Source organism: Pezoporus flaviventris, unplaced genomic scaffold (assembly GCF_033815535.1).
Source record: "Pezoporus flaviventris isolate CSIRO_AGI_PZ_B2104156 unplaced genomic scaffold, CSIRO_AGI_Pfla_v1 ptg000045l, whole genome shotgun sequence".
NCBI classification, from domain to species: Eukaryota; Metazoa; Chordata; class Aves; order Psittaciformes; family Psittacidae; genus Pezoporus; species Pezoporus flaviventris.
The window spans coordinates 21763355-21782632 of NW_026892593.1; the positions used below are offsets into that span (position 1 = coordinate 21763355).

General features: G+C 39.7%; 1 protein-coding gene and 1 long non-coding RNA gene across 4 annotated transcripts in view; one reads left to right on the forward strand and one right to left on the reverse strand.

Moving 5' to 3' along the window:
- Nucleotides 1-1089: 1089 nt before the first annotated feature.
- Nucleotides 1090-4742, reverse strand: LOC133276632 (uncharacterized). Its single transcript, XR_009745937.1, has 3 exons — nucleotides 4669-4742; nucleotides 4009-4170; nucleotides 1090-1814 (listed from the first exon to the last, which is right to left on the reverse strand). It is a non-coding gene; the product is annotated as an uncharacterized LOC133276632 (long non-coding RNA).
- Nucleotides 4743-4865: 123 nt separating this feature from the next.
- ASZ1 (ankyrin repeat, SAM and basic leucine zipper domain containing 1) overlaps nucleotides 4866-19278 on the forward strand; it is a 44592-nt gene continuing 30179 nt past the window's right edge. For 2 of the 3 annotated variants that reach the window (XM_061467658.1, XM_061467657.1), the window contains exons 1-4: nucleotides 4866-5025; nucleotides 6569-6665; nucleotides 11374-11496; nucleotides 15574-15685. In XM_061467658.1, coding sequence (XP_061323642.1) covers nucleotides 4894-5025; nucleotides 6569-6665; nucleotides 11374-11496; nucleotides 15574-15685 — 464 coding nt within the window. In that variant the 5' untranslated portion in view covers nucleotides 4866-4893. The remainder of the gene's footprint in view (nucleotides 5026-6568; nucleotides 6666-11373; nucleotides 11497-15573; nucleotides 15686-19278) is intronic. The other variant, XM_061467656.1, reaches the window with a different exon arrangement.

Consider the following 19278-nt stretch of genomic DNA (forward strand, 5'->3'; position numbering starts at 1 on the left):
GCACGGAAAATCCACCTCAGCCCTAGAGGCAGAGGTACATAAATCCCAAAGAAAAACAATCACAAAACTGATGTTCTCCCAGGAAAATTGCTGTTCCAGTTTCCAAAGGGCAGTTTCCCAGTCAGAGTGAGAGGGCTGATCTTACCCCTGACCCTGTGGTAAATAATTCTACTCTGCTTTTACAAGAAATAATTAGAGAATTCTCTGACCAGCAGAGAAGGGGCCCTGTCCCCAGAGAGGTGAAGGAGAGGGATTACCGGGTTTAACTGGACTGCGTGGATCAGAGGACCTGGCACGTCACAGTGACAGGAATACAAGGCTCTAGTAGACATCAGTGCACAGTGTATACTGATGTCATCAAGCTGTCAAGTGGCAGAACCCATTTGTATTTCTGGAGTGACAGGAGGATCCCAAGACCTGACTGTACTAGTAATAGCAGGAATCATTCTGCCATGGACTTGCTATATAGACCAAAACTTCTAGGTTATATGAAAAGCAGCTAAAAATGTGCCTGACTGACATTAAAAAAAAATAAATTATCTTCAACTTCCTAATTCCTGTTTGGGGGTGGGAATGCCCATGAATTCCACACTAGTCAGTTCATGTGGTCTATTTTGACAGTGGTTTAAGGCTTCTACCAGAAAACAAATTTTATGAACAGGAAATCAGTTGTTATACAATTTATACTCAAGCTTTAGGCAGCAGATTGAAAGTTTAGCATCATATGCTATCCAGACAGATTCGGCAAAATGGACAGGACGAATACAGCTGTAAAAAAACAAAACGCATTATCAGAAGCAAAACAGCTGACATTAAATGCTTTCCATCTATTATAAGTCCATTAGAACAATGAGTGAAATAACTGAATAAATCAATTTGCTGTAGTGCAGCAGCTCCTAATAAAATTTCAGGATGGCAAAACTAAAACTATTTAACACAAAAGGTGATTTCACAGAGCACAGAAAGGACACAGATCAGTGCTTCTTACAGAATAGACAACTTACAGTCTGGAATGAAAGGTTGCAATATTATCCCTTCCTTATACTTGAAATAACTTAAGATATGTTACAGGTATATACAAGTCAGGACATCCACTATCAATTAACAACAACTACTATCAAGTACTTTGTTTCTCATTTGTTTCATGAATGTGACCTATGAAATTGTAATCACTTGTGCTACGTTATGGACTTCTTGCAAATTATGCAAACTCCTGTACCATCTCCTGCCCTTAACCATGGAATTCATACAGCTAGTACCATTCCCCAGCTGAAAATGTACTGGTAATTTGTCAATTCAGTAGACCCAGAGCTACTAAGCCTCTCTGGTAATGAGAATCTCTTACAATTACTAAATCTCTTCTTTATGGAGTGCACGTTGCTTGTACAAGGACTTGTTTCCTCCTCCACACAAATCAGGAGAACACAAAAGGAATGGGCTCAAAAGGCCTTTTATCAGTTGTCTCGCAGTTTGGTGAAGTTTTGCCGAAGTTAATAAGACATTAAGACAAAGAATCACTCAGTTTTTACTCTAAGTAATGTTACCACACATGAAAATTACGTGAAAGTAATACTGAAAGGGTGTAGACTGTAACTTAAACTAGTAGCTGTAATAGAGAACTATGCAGAATTCCACTAAAATGCTATTATTGCTCTTAAACCTCTCAAGTATTAGCTGCTGTGCTGTTAGTAGAACTTTATTGCAGTAGTTAAGGTTTACAGAGTCATTATCTTTAAACATTTACCAATTCAGATTCTCCTTCCAAGAACATTACTTTCCCAGCGTCAAAGCCTGTATATATTTGCTGATTCATCCTTTTGGTCTGAAACAGAGGTAACTGAACAAGTTAAAACATTCCAGAATATTCCAGTAACCACGTCTGAATAAAAATGTTTAGCTATGCATATATCAGTCTCACATGAGACACAACACGAGGTATAGATAAAAATACTGAAGAAATTCAGACAACTAATGAAATCTATCTAATACCAGAAGTAATGAGAGAAGATTAAAAGTCAGCTGATGAATGCAAACAAGCTGATGTCTAAATGCAGGTATGGCTGGGAAGAAGGGTGCCTGAAGACAGATGGAAAGTGTTTTAAGGAAGTTATAGTATTCAGAGCAAACCAGGTTCTTACATGAATACTGTTACTGCATCCACTGACTTCTACCTTTACTATTCACTGTATTTTTAATAGGTATGTTTAATATAGGCTGACATGTAAGTGCCCAGAGTTAGGATATGCACAGATTCGTCATTTATTTCAGGGTTGGCTTTTAGTACTTGTTCTGATGCTCCTTGTGATACAAGAAATTATTCTGAGATGTTTTCCCAACTTGAGCCATTCTGTAATTGTTTCCTGCATGTAAAACGAGTACTGCATAGCAATGTGGAAAGGATGTTGGGAACTGCTTCTACCAGACTAAGTAAAAACATACTGATATGTAGCAAGTATAGATGACAGCCAGGAATTACCACACCGTCAACTGAAATGAAGAGTCTGATCAGCTAAAAAATGAAGAAAGACTTCAAGGTCATAAATGAACTGATCACAGAATGTGAAAACGAAGAGGGCGAGCCCACATTAACAATAACATTTGATTTACAGCTCTAACAAACCACAGAAGTAGAGATCACCTGCTATCAACTTCTGCATAATTGGCATGTTCACATTTGAAACAGCTATCATGCACACTGGCTGCAAGGCTCTTCTGCATCATGAGTTTCTGAAAGAGGATTTCTTTTTGTAGTACTAGGACTATCAGACCTATTACTGAAAGTGACCATTTTAAAGAGGTGGCCTTTCAGCAAAGCAGCAACACACAGGTTGTATTTGAAGTGTCTGTTGTGACATTTTAAACTGTACATGAGATGGTGCAGAGAAAAGGGCACGAAAAAAAAACCAAACAAAACCAATCCCCAACTTTGAAATCTGAACAAGAACAAATAAATCACAATTATTAAATACTAAACAATTGGTAGTGTATTAAAAGTAGCAAATCTGTAGATAGTGTCACCACCGGTTAGAAACAACTCTCTCACACTGCATCGGGTCAATCGTAAAAAGTCACACTCCACTGTCATTAGAGTTCAGCGGCTAGAGACAGAAATTCTACTAGTAAGCCCATGTTCTGTAACACAGCTGAGGCAAACGAAGAGCATTGTGGAAGCTTGATCCTGGACATGGAGACCATAATGTCAAAGACTGCTAGATACAAAGAAGCTAGGTGACAATGCCATATATTCAACTTTTCCTCTGCAGGCAGAAAGTGACACAAGAGACCTTCAGGGTAGTGATCAGAAAGCTGAAAACTCTGAGAAAAATGATTTTATAAAAACTGACATGGGTACAAAAATATTTCATTATTATACCCAGTAGATGTTCTATCTTCATTACTAAATTAATTTAAACAGACTTTTAGTATATGCAGGTAAATCCCAAATAAGCACATGAAGCTAAGCCTTTATACAGAGGTACGTATTACAGTTGACTTGATTTTAGCATCTTTTGTTCTCTCCAAGGAGGCTGTGTGAAAAGAAACGTTTTTTGCATTTCTATCAGGTTTCCATAACTGGAAGTTTCTTTCATGGGAGTTCATTTAAAATGTTCAGCTAGCTATATACCAGAGTTTCTCATTGTTAATAACCTGACTTTCGTTATACTTTTATGTAAATAGGTTGCCATATTTTACAGACAAGCAACTAAAATCTAGAAAAATCACTCCTGTTAAAAATGTCAGGAGTGCACAATTGAAATATGTGGACTATGGCTGTGTTATTTTTAGTAAGTGCAATTTTTATAGCACTTAGTACATTCCAAGTAGAGCTCTATCTAACCTGCAAATTCCCAAGATGGTAAAAGGTGCCTTACACACTGCATTGTACCAAAAAAATACCCAAAACCAAAGAAAAAAAAGAAAAAAGAAAAAAAAGGAAGAAATGCTTCACAGTCCCCTTCTGGTTAAGATACGTGAATTTTTTGTTAATATGAACTTACTAAAAATTACACTTTTATGTTGTCATGGGCACAAGAACTACATTCACCATTCTGCATGAGCACCTGCCTCTTCTGGAAGACCAGACTTTTTCCCTTCTGTTCACTTCTGCTCAGTGGAAGACCAAATTCATTCCAGACTGGGGAAAAGTCTGAGCTCAAAAAACAGTTTTGCCTGTGGATGACACACAGAATGCTGTTCTTTACCTGTTCTTCAGTGAGTTTCATGTGAACCTTGTGATGGCTAAGGCACTATTATCTGTAATTAGAAAGAAATCCAACCATAATTCCAAAATTTAAAGTAATACCCACATATACCCAGATGGAAGGGAGGAAGGTGACAGTTTAGCTCATGCATGGCTGCTGCTCAACCTTCCCCACATAACTCACTATCAGAAGCTTTGGCTATATAACAGCATGTGTACACACACGTAAGTAATGTAACAGACTGCTATTAGGTTAGGTGGCATTATAAAGAATGTATTAATAATGCCAAAAATTAAAGAGAGAACTTTGTATTTTACCTTGGATTTACCAGCCATAAATCTTCACAGGCAGCTTCATGCCTGGCTCCGTTGCCTTACCCAATGCCCCGTAGAACAGTCCAGCCACTAGTAAGCCACCTTATGTTCCCATGTGCTTATAACCATAAAGTTCTAATGGTTTCTTTCACCTGGCGTTCTGACGCCACCACCAGCAGGGCCCGGGCTGTCCCCATCCCCTTCCCCTCACGAACCCCGACTGCCCGCCCCAGGACCGGACGCTCACACCGCTGACAGGTGGCCGGAGCCCGGAGCCCTCCTCCCGCGGAGCACCGGCAGCCCCTGCGCCGCCAAGCCGCAGTGCGCGGGAAAGCGGGGCGGGCCACATGACTGGGCGCTGGCGGCGGGTCGAGGCGATGCGTGCGGAGCGGGGAGCCATGGCGGCCGCGCAGTGGGAATTCCGCGTCGTGGCCGGGGGCTACGAGGACGACGACAGCAACAGCGACGAGGACGGCTGGGATATCGGCGTAGTGCGGCAGGAGCCGCTGGTGAGGCCAGCTGGGGCGAGCTGGGGTCTGCGGCGGGGAGGGCGCGGAGCCGGGGGAGTGCGGCCTGATGCCGCGGTAAGAGCGTGGGGCTCGGTGGGTCTCACTGAGGAGGGCTGCGGCAGGTGACCATTGTGTGGTTATTTCCCAGCAGGGGAGTGGTGGTCTGCCCTCAATACAGGAGTACAGAAAACCTCTACTAGCAGCCCACACCCACCCACCCCTCCCCACACTAAAGTTTTGGAGGGTGTCTTCCTGCATAAGTGTATATAAAACACTTAACAACAGACCCAGCCCTTATCTCATTGTGAGAATAAATTTGAAAGCAACCAGGGGCCTCTAAAGCTGTTTAAAAACTGTGAGACTGTTTGCTGCTAACGTGAAGATGAAGTGGTTTTGTTGCATCTCACGAGTGTGAGGCATATGGTAGTGTGAGGTGGAGGCAGATCTGCAAGGCCTGTTGGCCCTTGGTTTGTCTCGTGGCTGGAACTGGAGAATGGAAGTAGCTCGATATTTGCTGAAGGTTATAGTAAGGTTTTCAGGTTTTTGATCTTTGAACTGAGGTGTCTCTTCAGAGATATGTGTTATTTGGAAATCGTTGGCTGAGTAGGACAATTGGGCTAAATTATGATATTGGCTGTGTCTCGACCTTTTTTTTTTTCTAGACACTAAGCACTGAGTAAAACCTTTACAAAAATGTTGGAAAGAAATACTACAGTGTGCTGGGGAAAACTGTAATTCTCAGTTCTCATGATGTCAAAACCTGTTGTGAGATAGGACTTCTTGCCATACCCACTTATGTCTGCAAAGAAATTAGTGAATAGTTTTTCACTTACAGGTTTTGTATAATCTAGATAACACCAGTAGTGATCTTCAGCTGCATCTGTAGCTTTGATAGAGGCCGAGTCTGTGGTGGTTTTGAAAGAAACTTGAGTCAGATAACTGTCTGATGCATAAACTAGTCTTTTGGTCAGGGAATTTTTGAGCCAAATCATTCATAATGCAACAGCACAAATACCTCTGCCACAACAGGAGTGGCAGGAAAGAGGAACAGTAACCTTTTCCAGCTGTGAATTGGTGCTGTATTAAGCCAGACAACTAGTCACAGAGCTACATTGTCCCAGACTCTCAGTTTTTATATCTGATAGATGTGTGTTCTAATGCTGTGATTCCAACATGTGAAATATACAAAAAAGTTACAGAAATCTGTTGTAAAGTTTTTCTACACCAAAAGATGAAAAATAACTGAAATTAAACATCATTAAGAAAAACTGAGAGCAGCATAGGAAGATAGTAGGTATGTTGAGAAAGAAGGTATTTTCAAGAATGGAACCTTTCTGAAAAGTCAGATTTAAAACTATGTTTTACAGTAGACCCATAGCAGGTGTAGAGAGATGTAAGATTAAAAGTTCTGCCTTGCTCCTCGCTCCCCCTTCTCTGCTTTGTCTTTACAGAGATCATCGGTGCTTTTATACTGAAATCAAGCTTTAGTTTTTACCTTAACACAGGTACTGGGTTTTGACATAATTTTTCTTTGCTTATCTAGCAGTTGGATCAAATGTTGCAGGCAGACAAGAATGAAGCATTAAGGAAGGCTGTGTTTCATGGTGATGTGTCATTAATTGAAGAACTCTTAAACTCTGGTAAGGAAAGTCAGTTATGAAGTTGAATTTTTTAATTTTTAATTAAACTTGGCAAGAATTCTAAAGCTTCAGGAGTTTCTTGTATCAAAGTAACATGTAGAGTGCATGTAGGAGTATGTGAATGTTTCCAATACAGGATACAGACTCTTACTTTAAAAATCAAATTACTTTTTCAGTGACTCAGCATCCAGTATTCTAGCAAAACCCTTCTAATTTCTATTTCTTTTGTCAGCCAGGAGCACTGAAAATTGATAAAACTGTAGCCTGTGAACTGTGAAATAAGGTGTTTCTTTGTTTTCAGATGCATCCTTAACTTGAAAGTAATAAACAATTTGAGGTGGTTTAAATTGAGAGTGAGAATTCAGTGGGTGGTTTTACGTTAATGTTGAAGGTTGCTGGGGGAGAAGTTGGCAGGAAGGGGAGGCTGGCTTTTTTTCCTTATAGTGTTCCCCCAGTTTGGAAATTCCATTTTTGTATTTTTCTCAGTCACAGCACTGTTAAGTTTCTGGTATGCACCCTTTATAATACTGCTGTCCTGGCAACATCAGCTGGACAATGATTGTGTGTTTCTGAAAGGTCTGATAGGGTTTATGTGGCATTTGTCACTAAAAAGTAGTTTGTCTTAAAACTAAAAGCCTTTCTCCCTATTCTGTTTCTCAGTAATTGTGTGTAATGTGTTTCTGTTATTCAGTGTTAGGAGGATTGGATCACTTACTGAAGCATCCAGGGCAATCAAAAACTGCATAGCTGAGTTGACCTGCCTAGTGATAATTGTCAGGAAGTTCTGCTTGAGCAAGCAAGCAGAATATTGTAACCAAGAGCTTGTTCTCTGAGGAAAATCTGTCTTATGGCAGGAAGAAAATAGTTTCCTAGTTAGCAGTGAGTTTCTCTGAGATAAACCGATGGCATTCCTTGCCCTTTTAGAAGATGACTGTTTCTCACCACAGTGGAGGAACGATTTTAAGTTAAATAAAAGCTATTGGACAGGCTAAAACACAGAAGTGAAATACAGAGTGAAATACATCTTCTGTCTTTCTTTGGGAAAATATGATCTTATTTATAGAGTTTTTTGCAATATCTGTGCGTCGAATTACGTAATTGTTTTGCTGTTGCCATCCATATTTAATTGCCGGTATTACAGCCCAACAGCAATAGTTCGCTTTCCGTATTGATGCCTGTTACATACTGAGCAGTTCTATGCCATGGGAAGATGGTGATAGCTAAAGAGTGTAAGGTCAGGCCAAAGGTTCCTGTAGTCTGTGTCCTGTCTCCTGAAATGCACATGACAGTATCACAAAGAGAATCTGTCATTTCCTGAAAATAGGACTACCAGTAAATTTTGAATCATGCAGTACTGTCCTGCAAAGCGGTAGAACACAACGCCTCTAACAGGGAGGTGTTTCTGAAGAAAGGTAACATTGTCCTTCAGAGGATTGATGCTCAGTCAGATTAAATCTTTGCCTCCAAAGTTGCCTTTAGTGTATGTTCAGTAGAGCTTGCAGGAGACTTGCTGCCACCACTCAACCAAACTCAGTTTGTGTTGGAAGCATATTTCCTAGCAACAATTGGGTCCATTCTTTCAGATAGAGTGTGAACATGTTGTCTTCTGGCTTGCTTAGATACTGCTTTAAGAGTCTGGTGCTGAGGCAGTTTTACAGAGCTCCTTTAGGGGATGGACAAGCACAATGTCTTCTCTTATCCCTCCTATAAAATGGCAACATACTAAGAACAGTTTTCTAAAGTGTGTGTCACATAAAGTAATGCAAGCAAGTAACAGGTTCAGATAGGACTTGGGTTTATTGGTCTGCTTTGGGAGTAAAATACTTAAAACCGTATAATTCATAAATTTGTTTTCCTCATATAGAATTAAAAATTACAACCTTATGACAGTTTAGGCTGATCAAAGATGTAGCTACAGGGCAGTCCTCTTGTTTTCATTCAGCCATTCAGCAGTCTGTGCTGCTCTTATCCTTGCATGAGTGCTAGAGCTCATCTGATCTTTCGTGAGCCAGTTCAAGGAATTAAAGTAGTAGTAAACTGAGGTGGGTGTGAGTAATTTTTTCAGCCAGTTTAGGACTCTGAACCCTGAGTCAGGTGAGAACCATAGCTGGCCTAGCAGTGGGAGACATCAGCAGCTTTGATTTAACTCAGAAATCAGTATATCTATTAGAGAGAAGTCTTGTAGACAAAAGCATTTTACGACTTTTCCCTCAGGTAAATTGGGTCTGAATGTGAATGAATTACAATACTAAGAGCTGTTCTTAAGAGTTTTGAGACTTCTTTTATTTTGATGTCAAACATTAAATTATTTAGCATAAAGAGCTGTATGTAGAGGTTGCTTGTAATTCTTCAGGCATTCCCTTGATAACCTTTCTGAACTTGAGGTTACATTTTTCTCTATAAAAACAGCCTTTCTACCATAACTGTTTTTAGCTACAGTCAACAAAATATCTGAAAGAGATACCAGAGAAACTGTAGTAACCATAGAAAGAATGTAATTCTTCCTTTGTTTTTCTTTTGCTTCATTTATTCACATGCTTCATATAGTTTCTGCTGTAGAGCTAATCTGGGGCCACAGTGTATTTCTCTCTATTGCTGATTAGAGGAGGATATTTACGTGTAACTCAGATTGTAAGAAATAATGCTCCATCCACTTTGCTGCCCAGACATAATTTGTGAGGATATGTGACTGAAAAGCTCCTCTGCTGATGCCCACAACAGTACACAGTGAGATAATGGCAGGTGGGGGAGCTCAAATACTCTGACCCAGCTCTTCCATTGCCCATCATGGAAACCATCAGCCCATTACAAGCCATTCTCCACAAGCCCAGAGGAGCAGAGAAGCCTGAGGGTGGGCAGGAACACACATTACGGAGTCAGAGGAAGGGACCCCGGGCTGTCATGGGGTCCTTTGTGCCTGGGTGCCAGCGACTGTAAAGACAGGAGTGATGTGCCAGCTGTAGGAGTGGGACTGGGGCTCGGAGGCCTGTGTGTCTGCGATGCCAGCAGCTGGAAGAGATAGACGTATCCCAAAGGGGAGCAGTATGAAACCATTGCTGCTGTGTGAGTTCAAATGAGTGCTATGTCTGTGTTGATCGGTGTGGCCGGTGTGTGCTTGCTGGGGATACATGCTCAGCATCAGTATTGGTTGAACATTGGGTTGTAGAGCTGTGGCAGCTGTACATCCAACTCTGACTGTTGGATCTGGCCTGATTTTTCACTGTAAATTTTTTTCTGGGCTTCTCTGTTGCCTTATAAGACTTCTTTAAATGCTAAAATAATGCTGCTTACTTCAGGAACAGCTTATGTTATGAGAGGGTCTGAATAGTAACCAAGGGAAGGCATTTTCTAATTCAGTCAACAACTCTGATAACCATGCAGCCAAGTAGCAACATGACGGTTACTGTTTGAGTTATCCTTTCCTTATCTTCCTCTCAGACTCTAGCTGGTTTTGTGTACTGCAGGCAAACTGGAATGCTGTGGCATGAAAGACTGCAGCTAGTATGTATGCATTACTAAAGAGGGATTGATTGTGAATTCTGTGGCTTCTGGGTGTTAAGAGGTGTTAGAATGCTTCAACACCTGGCTTTCATTGAATGTTCCTTCTTTACTGATTGCTTCTATGAGTTCAGTGATCTTAAACAGCTGAAGAATAAATCCAACAGCAGTGACTTGTTACTCCCTCAGCTTTGATGACTTTATGTTGCTACACTGAGCACAGCTTTAACAAACTACTGAGACAGGGAGGGTAAATGCACATTTTGTATGAAAAGGTATGCGGGTATGTATGTAGCTCAACTGTCACAAGTTTTTTAGGAGATGGGTTTTTTTGTTGTTTTTTTTTTTAAGCTGTCTCTTGTAAAGAAGTAGTTTTGATTATCCATAATCACTTTCTGATTAATATAGAACCAGCTGATAGATACTGTTGTAGAGGAAGTAATATTTGAGGAAGGATTGAAGGAAAGATGATTCCTCTTACCCCAAAATGTATAGAAATTATTATCTGAAAGTTGTCAGATGAGTATCTCAGGCTGCTGCTTGCTACTTGGTGAGTTTGGGAGGGCTTTCTGGCAAGTTTTCTTCTAGCCATAAAGAAGATGTGGCTTTATAAAGGGTAACAAATCTGGTGATTGTGACTGGATCTTGCACAATCTTCTTCTTTCTATCGAGATGGTATTTTGTTAGCACAGAACGCAAAACTGGTATCTGTTAATTAACTGCCTTTCAAGGCAGAGAATAAAAGGAGTTGTGAAGCAGGAAAACCCTAGTCAGTATGATGTTAATTACCTGACAAACAGTTTGCTTCCATAGCTTGGCTTGGAAAGAATCAAAATTTTTCATTTTGATTGAAGGAAGTTACTGCACATAAGTGGAGAAAACAGAGATTCTGTGCACTTCTCTAAAAAAAAAAAAAAAAAGAAAATCATCTAAGTAATAAATTTAGCTGTAAAAATAATTTCATTGTAGTCTGTGGAACAGAACTTCCTGAATTGAGAACTGAGCTTCCTCCATGTCAGTTCTAAAAGTTATTTGCTGGTGTCCTGGATAAAGGTGTATTAGAAACATAAAAATGGTCTAAGAAACTCCTCTCTTTAGGATTAAACACAGTGTGTAACCTTTGTAGTGATACGTATTGAGAATAAAAATTATTAACAATTATGTTTATTGTGGTGCAGTTTTACGATTTTAGTATCTTAAATTTTGACAGGTGTAAACATAGAATCTAGCTTTCACTTTGGATGGACTCCCCTGATGTTTGCTGCCAGTATGGCTGAGTCTGCAGTAGTGCGTCTTCTTCTGGACAGAGGTGCTAATGCATGTTTTGAAATAGGTAAGATGTGAATGAACAGTACTGGTTAGTAATGCCCAGTACCAGATATTGTCCTATCCTTATTCTCTTTTTACATATATAGGGAAAAAATCAAAATTCACAGGCAAATGGGGGCCTAGTCTAGATTTCACAGTTTTGAAATAAAAGTAGTAAAGTAAAAATTGTGTTCTTGGAACTGATGTGGAATCAGTTGATGGGTTTTCTTGTTCTTTCTCTCTTATTCTGTCTTCTTCACCCTCTACCTCACAATCTCCAAGTACTTTTTTAAAAATAAAGTATTTTGAAATATTTGTTCAAGAATTTTAGGCCAAAGTTGGACAGCTCAAACTTCCTTTGTTTGATCCTGTTATGAAGTATGTACACACAGAAACCAGATAGAATCCCAAAGAACAGGAATAACTTTCCAGTTTCTGGAAAACTAATGTGGACTTTTCTAAAACTAGAGCACATTTTTCTATAAAGTGAAAACTGTTTGTCAATGTCTTGCTAAATCACCATATTCCACTAGAGTTCAGTGGAGCTTCAATGTAATCTCAGTTCTATCAATTATAATGGCATAATGATAACTTTTTCTTACTTACTGTTACTTTCCTTCTTTTTCATTGTGTTGGAAGATTTATCGAAGCTAAAGAAAAAGCACAGCAATATAGGAGAAACATATGACACACAACACTACCAAGTACATAAAAGCAGTAATCATATTATCCAATAACTTGTCAGTGTTTGTAGTAGTAGTAGACTGAAATGCAGATGATACAAATATACCTCAGAGTGTTTTCTTGGGTTTCTTAGCATCGGATCAGAGTATGAGATTAGAGCAGATTGCCTGCAGCAAAAGCAATCATGCCTTCAAACTACTGACCCTGTAGCCAACTTAGAACTTCCATGAGGCTGCCTATACCTATGGCTGCCTACAACTCACACCTGGTCCTCCTTGATGGCTGTAGAGAGCTATAAATAGTGCAGGAACTGCTGTGGGCAGCAGTTGCGGCTGACCAGTTAACCAGCATAGAATCATAGAATAGTTGGGGTTGGAAAGGACCTTAAGATCATCTAGTTCCAAACCCCCTGCCATGGGCAGGGACACCTCATGTTAAACCATCTCACCCAAGGCTTCATCCAACCTGGCCTTGAATACTGCCAGGGGTGGAGCATTCACAACTTCCTTGGGCAACCCATTCCAGTGCCTCACCACCCTAACAGGAAAGAATTTCTTCCTTATATCCAGACTTCCCCTGTTTAAGCTTTAACCCATTACCCCTTGTCCTATCACTACAGTCCCTAATGAAGAGTCCCTCCCCAGCATCCCTATAGGCCCCCTTCAGATACTGGAAGGCTGCTATGAGGTCTCCATGCAGCCTTCTCTTCTCCAGGCTGAACAGCCCCAACTTCCTCAGCCTGTCTTCATACAGGAGGTGCTCCAGTCCCCTGATCATCCTTGTGGCCCTCCTCTGGACTTGTTCCAACAGTTTCATGTCCCTTTTATGTTGAGGACACCAGAACTGCACACAGTACTCCAAGGGAGGTCTCATGAGAGCAGAGTAGAGGGGCAGGATCACCTCCTTTGACCTGCTGGTCATGCTCCTTTAGATGCAGCCCAGGATATGGTTGGCTTTCTGGGCTTCAGGCGCACCCTGCCGGCTCACGTTCATTTTCCCATCGACTAGCACCCCCAAGTCCTTCTCCGCAGGGCTGCTTTGAATCTCTTCTTTGCCCAACCTGTAGCTGTGCCTGGGATTGCTCCGACCCAGGTGTAGGACCTTGCACTTGGCATGGTTAAACTTCATAAAGTTGGCATCAGCCCACCTCACAAGTGTGTCGAGGTCCCTCTGGATGGCATTCCTTCCCTCCAGCCTATCAACCGAACCACACAGCTTGGTGTCATAGGCCAACTTGCTGAGGGCGCACTCAATCCCACTGTCCATGTCGCCAACAGATGTTGAACAAGACCAGTCCCTCCCTACACTGATCCCTGAGGGACACCACTCGTTACTAGTCTCCAGCTGGACATTGAGCCATTTACCACAACTATTTGCATGTCATGTTTCTTCAGTGTGTGACCAAATGTGTTTGCTCTCAGTGACACCTTGCTGCTAGGATCGGGTTTCTTAGCTTGTTTCCCTAGTAGTTTGTGTAGTGAAACAGTAAGTAGCTGGGGCATATGTAGCAGAGCACTGTCCATCCAGGAAGTCTTGCAAAGCGCTGATTTAGGTCAGGCCATATGTGTTCAGTAAAGTTATGCCATCCTAAAATGCTACTAAATGTCATCAGTTGTCCTGCTTTTTTTACATCAGTAGACAATCACATAACTGATCCTATGCTAATTATCCTATAATGCTTATAATCCTAATAATAGCTATACTGTTAATCACCTTTTGTCATGTTTCTTTCTAAGTGGTTAATTAATTTTACCTTTTTTGTAGTCAGGAAGAGCAAGGAACTAAAGTAACATTCACTGTGTGATGGGATCAGAATGCAGAAGCCTTGGAGTAAATTCACTGGCTCATCTGGGTTTTTCAGCTAGGCTGAACGTAAACTGATATTTTTTTGCAGTCTCTTACCTGTTTTTCTCAGCAAAAGAGAAACCTGAGAATTCTAAAGTGTTTCTTCCCCTTCTTCTCTTGCTCACATGTATGAGCTATGAGTATGCTAACAGAAATTAATAACTGTTTTTTAATGATGCGTATTACTTTTAATGGTGCTTATTTCTGCCGTTGCTCGGTGTCCTGCCATCTTTCCGTTCATGTTGTTATTGATAACCAAGTTAACCATTTGAATAAAAATCTGTCAGTGTGTTGATTATTTTACTAAAATGTTCGTTGTTTATTGTTCAGGTGACTCTCTTAAACTGAAATTTTCATTTAACATTGTATTACATGTGGTAGAACTTCTACAGGAGGAGCTGAAAATTAGAATATGGTATATTAAGAAACAGATGAATTTGAATGCAAAACTGAGGTCTTTGTTGTCAGGGACAAGAAGTGGTAAGAAAGAAAGTAAAGCAGAGGAGGGTAAAGTACAGAACAAACTTTCCATGTTTAAATAACATCTGACCTCAGTTGAAGAATAAAGGTGTTAATACATACACAGTCTTAAAATATCTACAAGAGAATTCGAAAATACATTGTAACACTTCATGATATGGTCTGAAGTAGGTACAACTAAAATTATACTCGTTAAAACGTATTGTTAAAGGCATGTTTGAACTTGTGAACAAGTTTGTACAACAAGCAAAATGGGCAGTTATTCAAATGGCAGTCTAAGGACCTTAAGGTATGATGCTTCCCACATCCCTAGGAGAACCATAGGAAAGGAGATCTCCCCTGTTCTGTGGGCAGACAGCAATGGTGTAGAATTCTGATTTGTGAGCTAAGGTGGCATGTAACACCCAGCTGCCTTCAGAGCTGGAGCAACTACACTAGTTCCTCCTGATGAATCTTTATGTACTGTGTAGATGTTCTTTAAACACACATCTAAACCCCAGCTTTTAATCTTTGGCCACTACTGTACCTCAGTATTCTAGTAAATTTACTTCCTTCTCCTTCAGCCGTATAATAAAGCCTTGTTACTTGAACTGTCCTTTATATGGGCCTCGGTTCTCCATAGAACTCATGTTGCTATGTTTTTATAATACATTTAATGCACTTTTTTTATCTGTTGCAGTTAACTTAATTTGTTTCTTCCATTGACTGTATTTTGGGGAGAGGTGGAGAGGAACAGGGAGTGAATCTACTGGTAATAAAACAAGATTTGAGGAACAAGCACCTATAGTTAAGCTCCTGCTGGCTTTGAGGGGGATACTTAAGAGGTATCCTAGACTTCAGTAGGATTAGATGCTTTACTACTGCCATTCACTCTCATGTTTCTGAGTATCTTCTCAGATGCCTTTACCTTACCTGTTATTTCGAGTGACTTTCGCTGGAAGGAAAACAAATTTCTTACCGTTTTCTAAGTATTTTAGAGTATCAGAACCTGATTAACAAGTCTAGCAAATGTAAAGGCTTTTAAAGGAGCTTCTGCATTAGCATAGTATTTACATTTACACAAGTAATTCTCTAACTGCAAATTTCAAAACAGATAAGTACACTGTGCTGATGGCAGCATGCACCGCACATACTTCAGAGGAAAAAGTCTTGAAGACTGTGGAAGTGCTGCTGTCAAGGAATGCTGACCCTAACCTTACTTGCAGGTACCAAAAAAAAAACCCCGTGTCTGTGAGTACATCATACAATTTAATATTAATATATAGAGACATCTTTATAACATAGCTGTTGTTGGTTATGATGTGTACTTCGTTAGCTTTTTGTAACTTCGCTGCTGTCTGTGTATAAGGAAAGATTAATGTCCAGATATTCATTTGTCCTTGTATAGCCATTTGAGTAAATAAGACTATGATAGTATTAATTATGTTTGCCAAAATTAAGTATGTTCCTCAGCTGAACAAGATATAAATTTAAGATAAAAACTACTCTTAATAGTTCAGTTGACTGCAATATAAGGGCAAGAAGTATGTCCTCTGCCTTTCACAAATCATACTGTCTCTTTTTGTATGAGAATGTGAATTAAATCAGTTAAGTCCCTATTTAGATTCATGTTCTCCTTTTGAGCTTTATGTGGGTATCTGTCCATATTCCTTTCACAGAATATATTTCTCCTATAGAAAAAGAAAACTCAGTAAATAAAATGCATTTATTCCAGTACAATCTGGAATAATGCGGATTAAAAGGAGATTTAATCTCTTAAAAACAAGTAACAGCTTGTTTCTGGAATTACCACTTCGTGTCTCGGGAGTCTGAAGCAGTGCACTGTGAGATGTCTGTAGTTGCAGAGTCTTATGCAGTGTTTCATTTTGCATCAAGAAGAAATTCTGGGCTGAGCCAAGGTAACTCTCCTCCCTCTGCTGGAAGAAAAGATATTGCTTGGGTCAAATTGGAACAGCTTGGTTTTCAACTAACTGAAATTTATTTTTGATACCAGAGCTCTTTCACCACATTACCTGAGATATGTAGACTGTGTAGCCCCCTAAAAGAACAGAATTGGAGTCTTGATGGTTCTCATTAATAGTATTCAATCACTCTGGACCCTGAACCTCACAATATTGTTGCCATTAGATAGCTGAATGCTAGATAAACATCTGCTTTTAAAAAGGGGGAAATCTTAACATTATTTGACTTTGTCCTGAGTGTTTGAAAGTGTAAGCCACAGTGCAGAGCTGCAGGTTTACATTTGGAAAGGCCTTTGGTTAAACTTTGGGAGAAAAAAGAAAAAAAGTTTGGATTCTGACACAAGAGATGGGAATTTTAAGGGCAAAACTTTATGCATAAATTTAGAATATGTTATCCATAGTTGGTCTTCATGTACAAATATTTATTTGATACCTCTTTGTTTCCTAAGGCTTTGTGCTAACAGGAGTTATGCTTGCATGTGTCAGATACAGCATCCACTTGTGGGTTTTTTCACTTTTGCAATAGTAGTCTTTCTCAGATTAAAAGATAGTGACAATACGATATGTCGTATTTATACCAAACAAAAGTAGAAGTTAGATGACAAGGTCTGGATTTATCAGAAATCTTCGTGCTACCTTTATTCCTTTCTGGTATTTGACGTCTGTGCATGCCATTCCATCAGTACATCTGCTCGGACAGCAGCTCGTGCACTTCTTCCATTGTGTTCTGAAACAAAGGGATGAAACGCATTGAGCCAGCTTCTGTGAAGATGAGGTGTCAGAGCAGACCCTCTGTGTGGCACTGTAGTTTCATTCACCTGTTTCATTAGAGCAAGCAATATGTTCTGTAGGAAAGCATCAGAACTGTCAGTGAGTGTAGATCATTTTGATAGTACTTCCTCTGTGATCAATTTACCACAGGAGTTAAGAACTATGGCTCACATAATTTGCCTGTCTTTGAACCTAAGAACTGGAATGATTTGTGGAAGCTTCTCTTCTGTCCACCAACAGCTGAAATGTGTGTGAATGCAGAACTTGCATGTAAGATAGAGTTTAACGTTTGCCTTTTTGCTGTTGTGCTGTCAGGGCACCCAGTAGGCTTTTCTATTTCATGTCCTCCGGCGATACACAGAGGCTTGCAAACTTTTTTGTCTAATTCATGAAGCGTTCATGGGGTGAGGAAGTGTTAGTGAGAAATAAAATGATTTTTCAAATGCAGTCTGAGAAAGAAGATGAGTTTAGGAATGTGTAAGTAGATGGCCTCTTTGTGATAGGATGGAATACTGAGGAGAAATTGTTCAGTAGATTAACTTCCAATATTCTTGCCATATCAAAATTGGGAACTGAATACAGATGGCTGTAAAAAGTTTTGTTGATGATGAACATAGTGTAGCAAAGCATAAGTTCTAACTGAATAGTTTTGAAAGATGAACAAGAAATAAGGTAATGGCTAGGTGAAACAAGAAGGCATTGTAAGAACTCCTGTGTATAGCCTTTGTAGAGCTACTACAGTCTGAATGCTGAAAATTCTGAAAAATTTCTTCTGCTTATCTTGAATCTTTCACCTCCCTCTTGCTCCAAAATGTAAATTATATACTTTGTCCTTTTGTAAGGCCTGGAAAGATTTAAGCAGTCTTAAAAAAAGAAAAACTAAAATCTCTTTTAACCTGCAGTGCTTCCTTGAAGGTATGCTGGGTTTTATTAACATTAAGCTGTGATTTTGTTTTAGGCAGAAGGAGAAGGCATGACCAACTGATACCTAAATTACTGCTTCTAGGATTACATGTCATAGGCTGTTTAGTAAATATGAATTTCAGTGACTACGTCGTCCAAGTTCTTGTTTACATAAGTAGACTAAAATAAGCCTAATGGGTTTGGGGGTAAGGAGAGTGTTTTGATTTGATGTTTCATGCAAATGGTTCTTTGTTAGAAGAAGGTACAAACAGGTGAATGGCTGAAGTCCTCTTTATTTTGACATAATAATCTGCTGTTCTGTATGGGATTAGGTAGGTGTTTGATTGTGTGGGTTTTTTTTTTTTCCTCTTTAAATTTCTGGCACAGTTGGGTCCTACTCAGTAACCAAGCCTCTCTTCAGTGTTTCTGCTCTGAAATAGTTACGAATTTTATGTATGTTTAAAGAAAAGTCTTCATAAAATGTTGGGGGGTTTTGTCTCTTCTTAGTGTATTATAAGAACTAGACTTCTGTCTGTCTTTTGTCATTGTATGTATTAAAAGTTGAGCTTGAAGCGTACTGTCATGTACGCGTATACCTGAAAATATGATCACCGCTCGGGTCTGCTTTTAAGTTGCCTATGTATGCTCATGTATGCTTGTAATCAAAGCAGTTTTGAGGAGTATCACGGTTTCATGATGAAAATTTTGGTCTAATTTGCCCTCATGTGAAGATGGTAATGGAAGGGGGAAGTTGTTGTTGCGTTATTGTCCAGTTCACAAAGTAGGTCTCTCTTCATGTTTCATAGTCAGAATAAAGCAGTTGTGTAACACCTCAATGTCAGCAAGAAATTCATTGCTACTGATAAGATAGTAAGTCTGCACTGCCACATAATGATCTCAAAGACATTGACGTGATCATTGTGTGATAGTTAACCATGCCAAAAGCAGCAAGTACCTTTCAGTAAAGGTAAACAGCCTGGGAAAAGTTAAAGCGTGACAGTGCATTTTACGGTTGGGGCAATAAAATGAGGGAATTTAATACTGATTGAGTTGAGATCTTTGATCCACCTCAGAGCAAAAAACACCTTATTAGGTTTTGCTCTATTTACTTCATACCTTTCAGAGATTCTTTTATTATAGCACTATGAACTTAGGATAGAGGG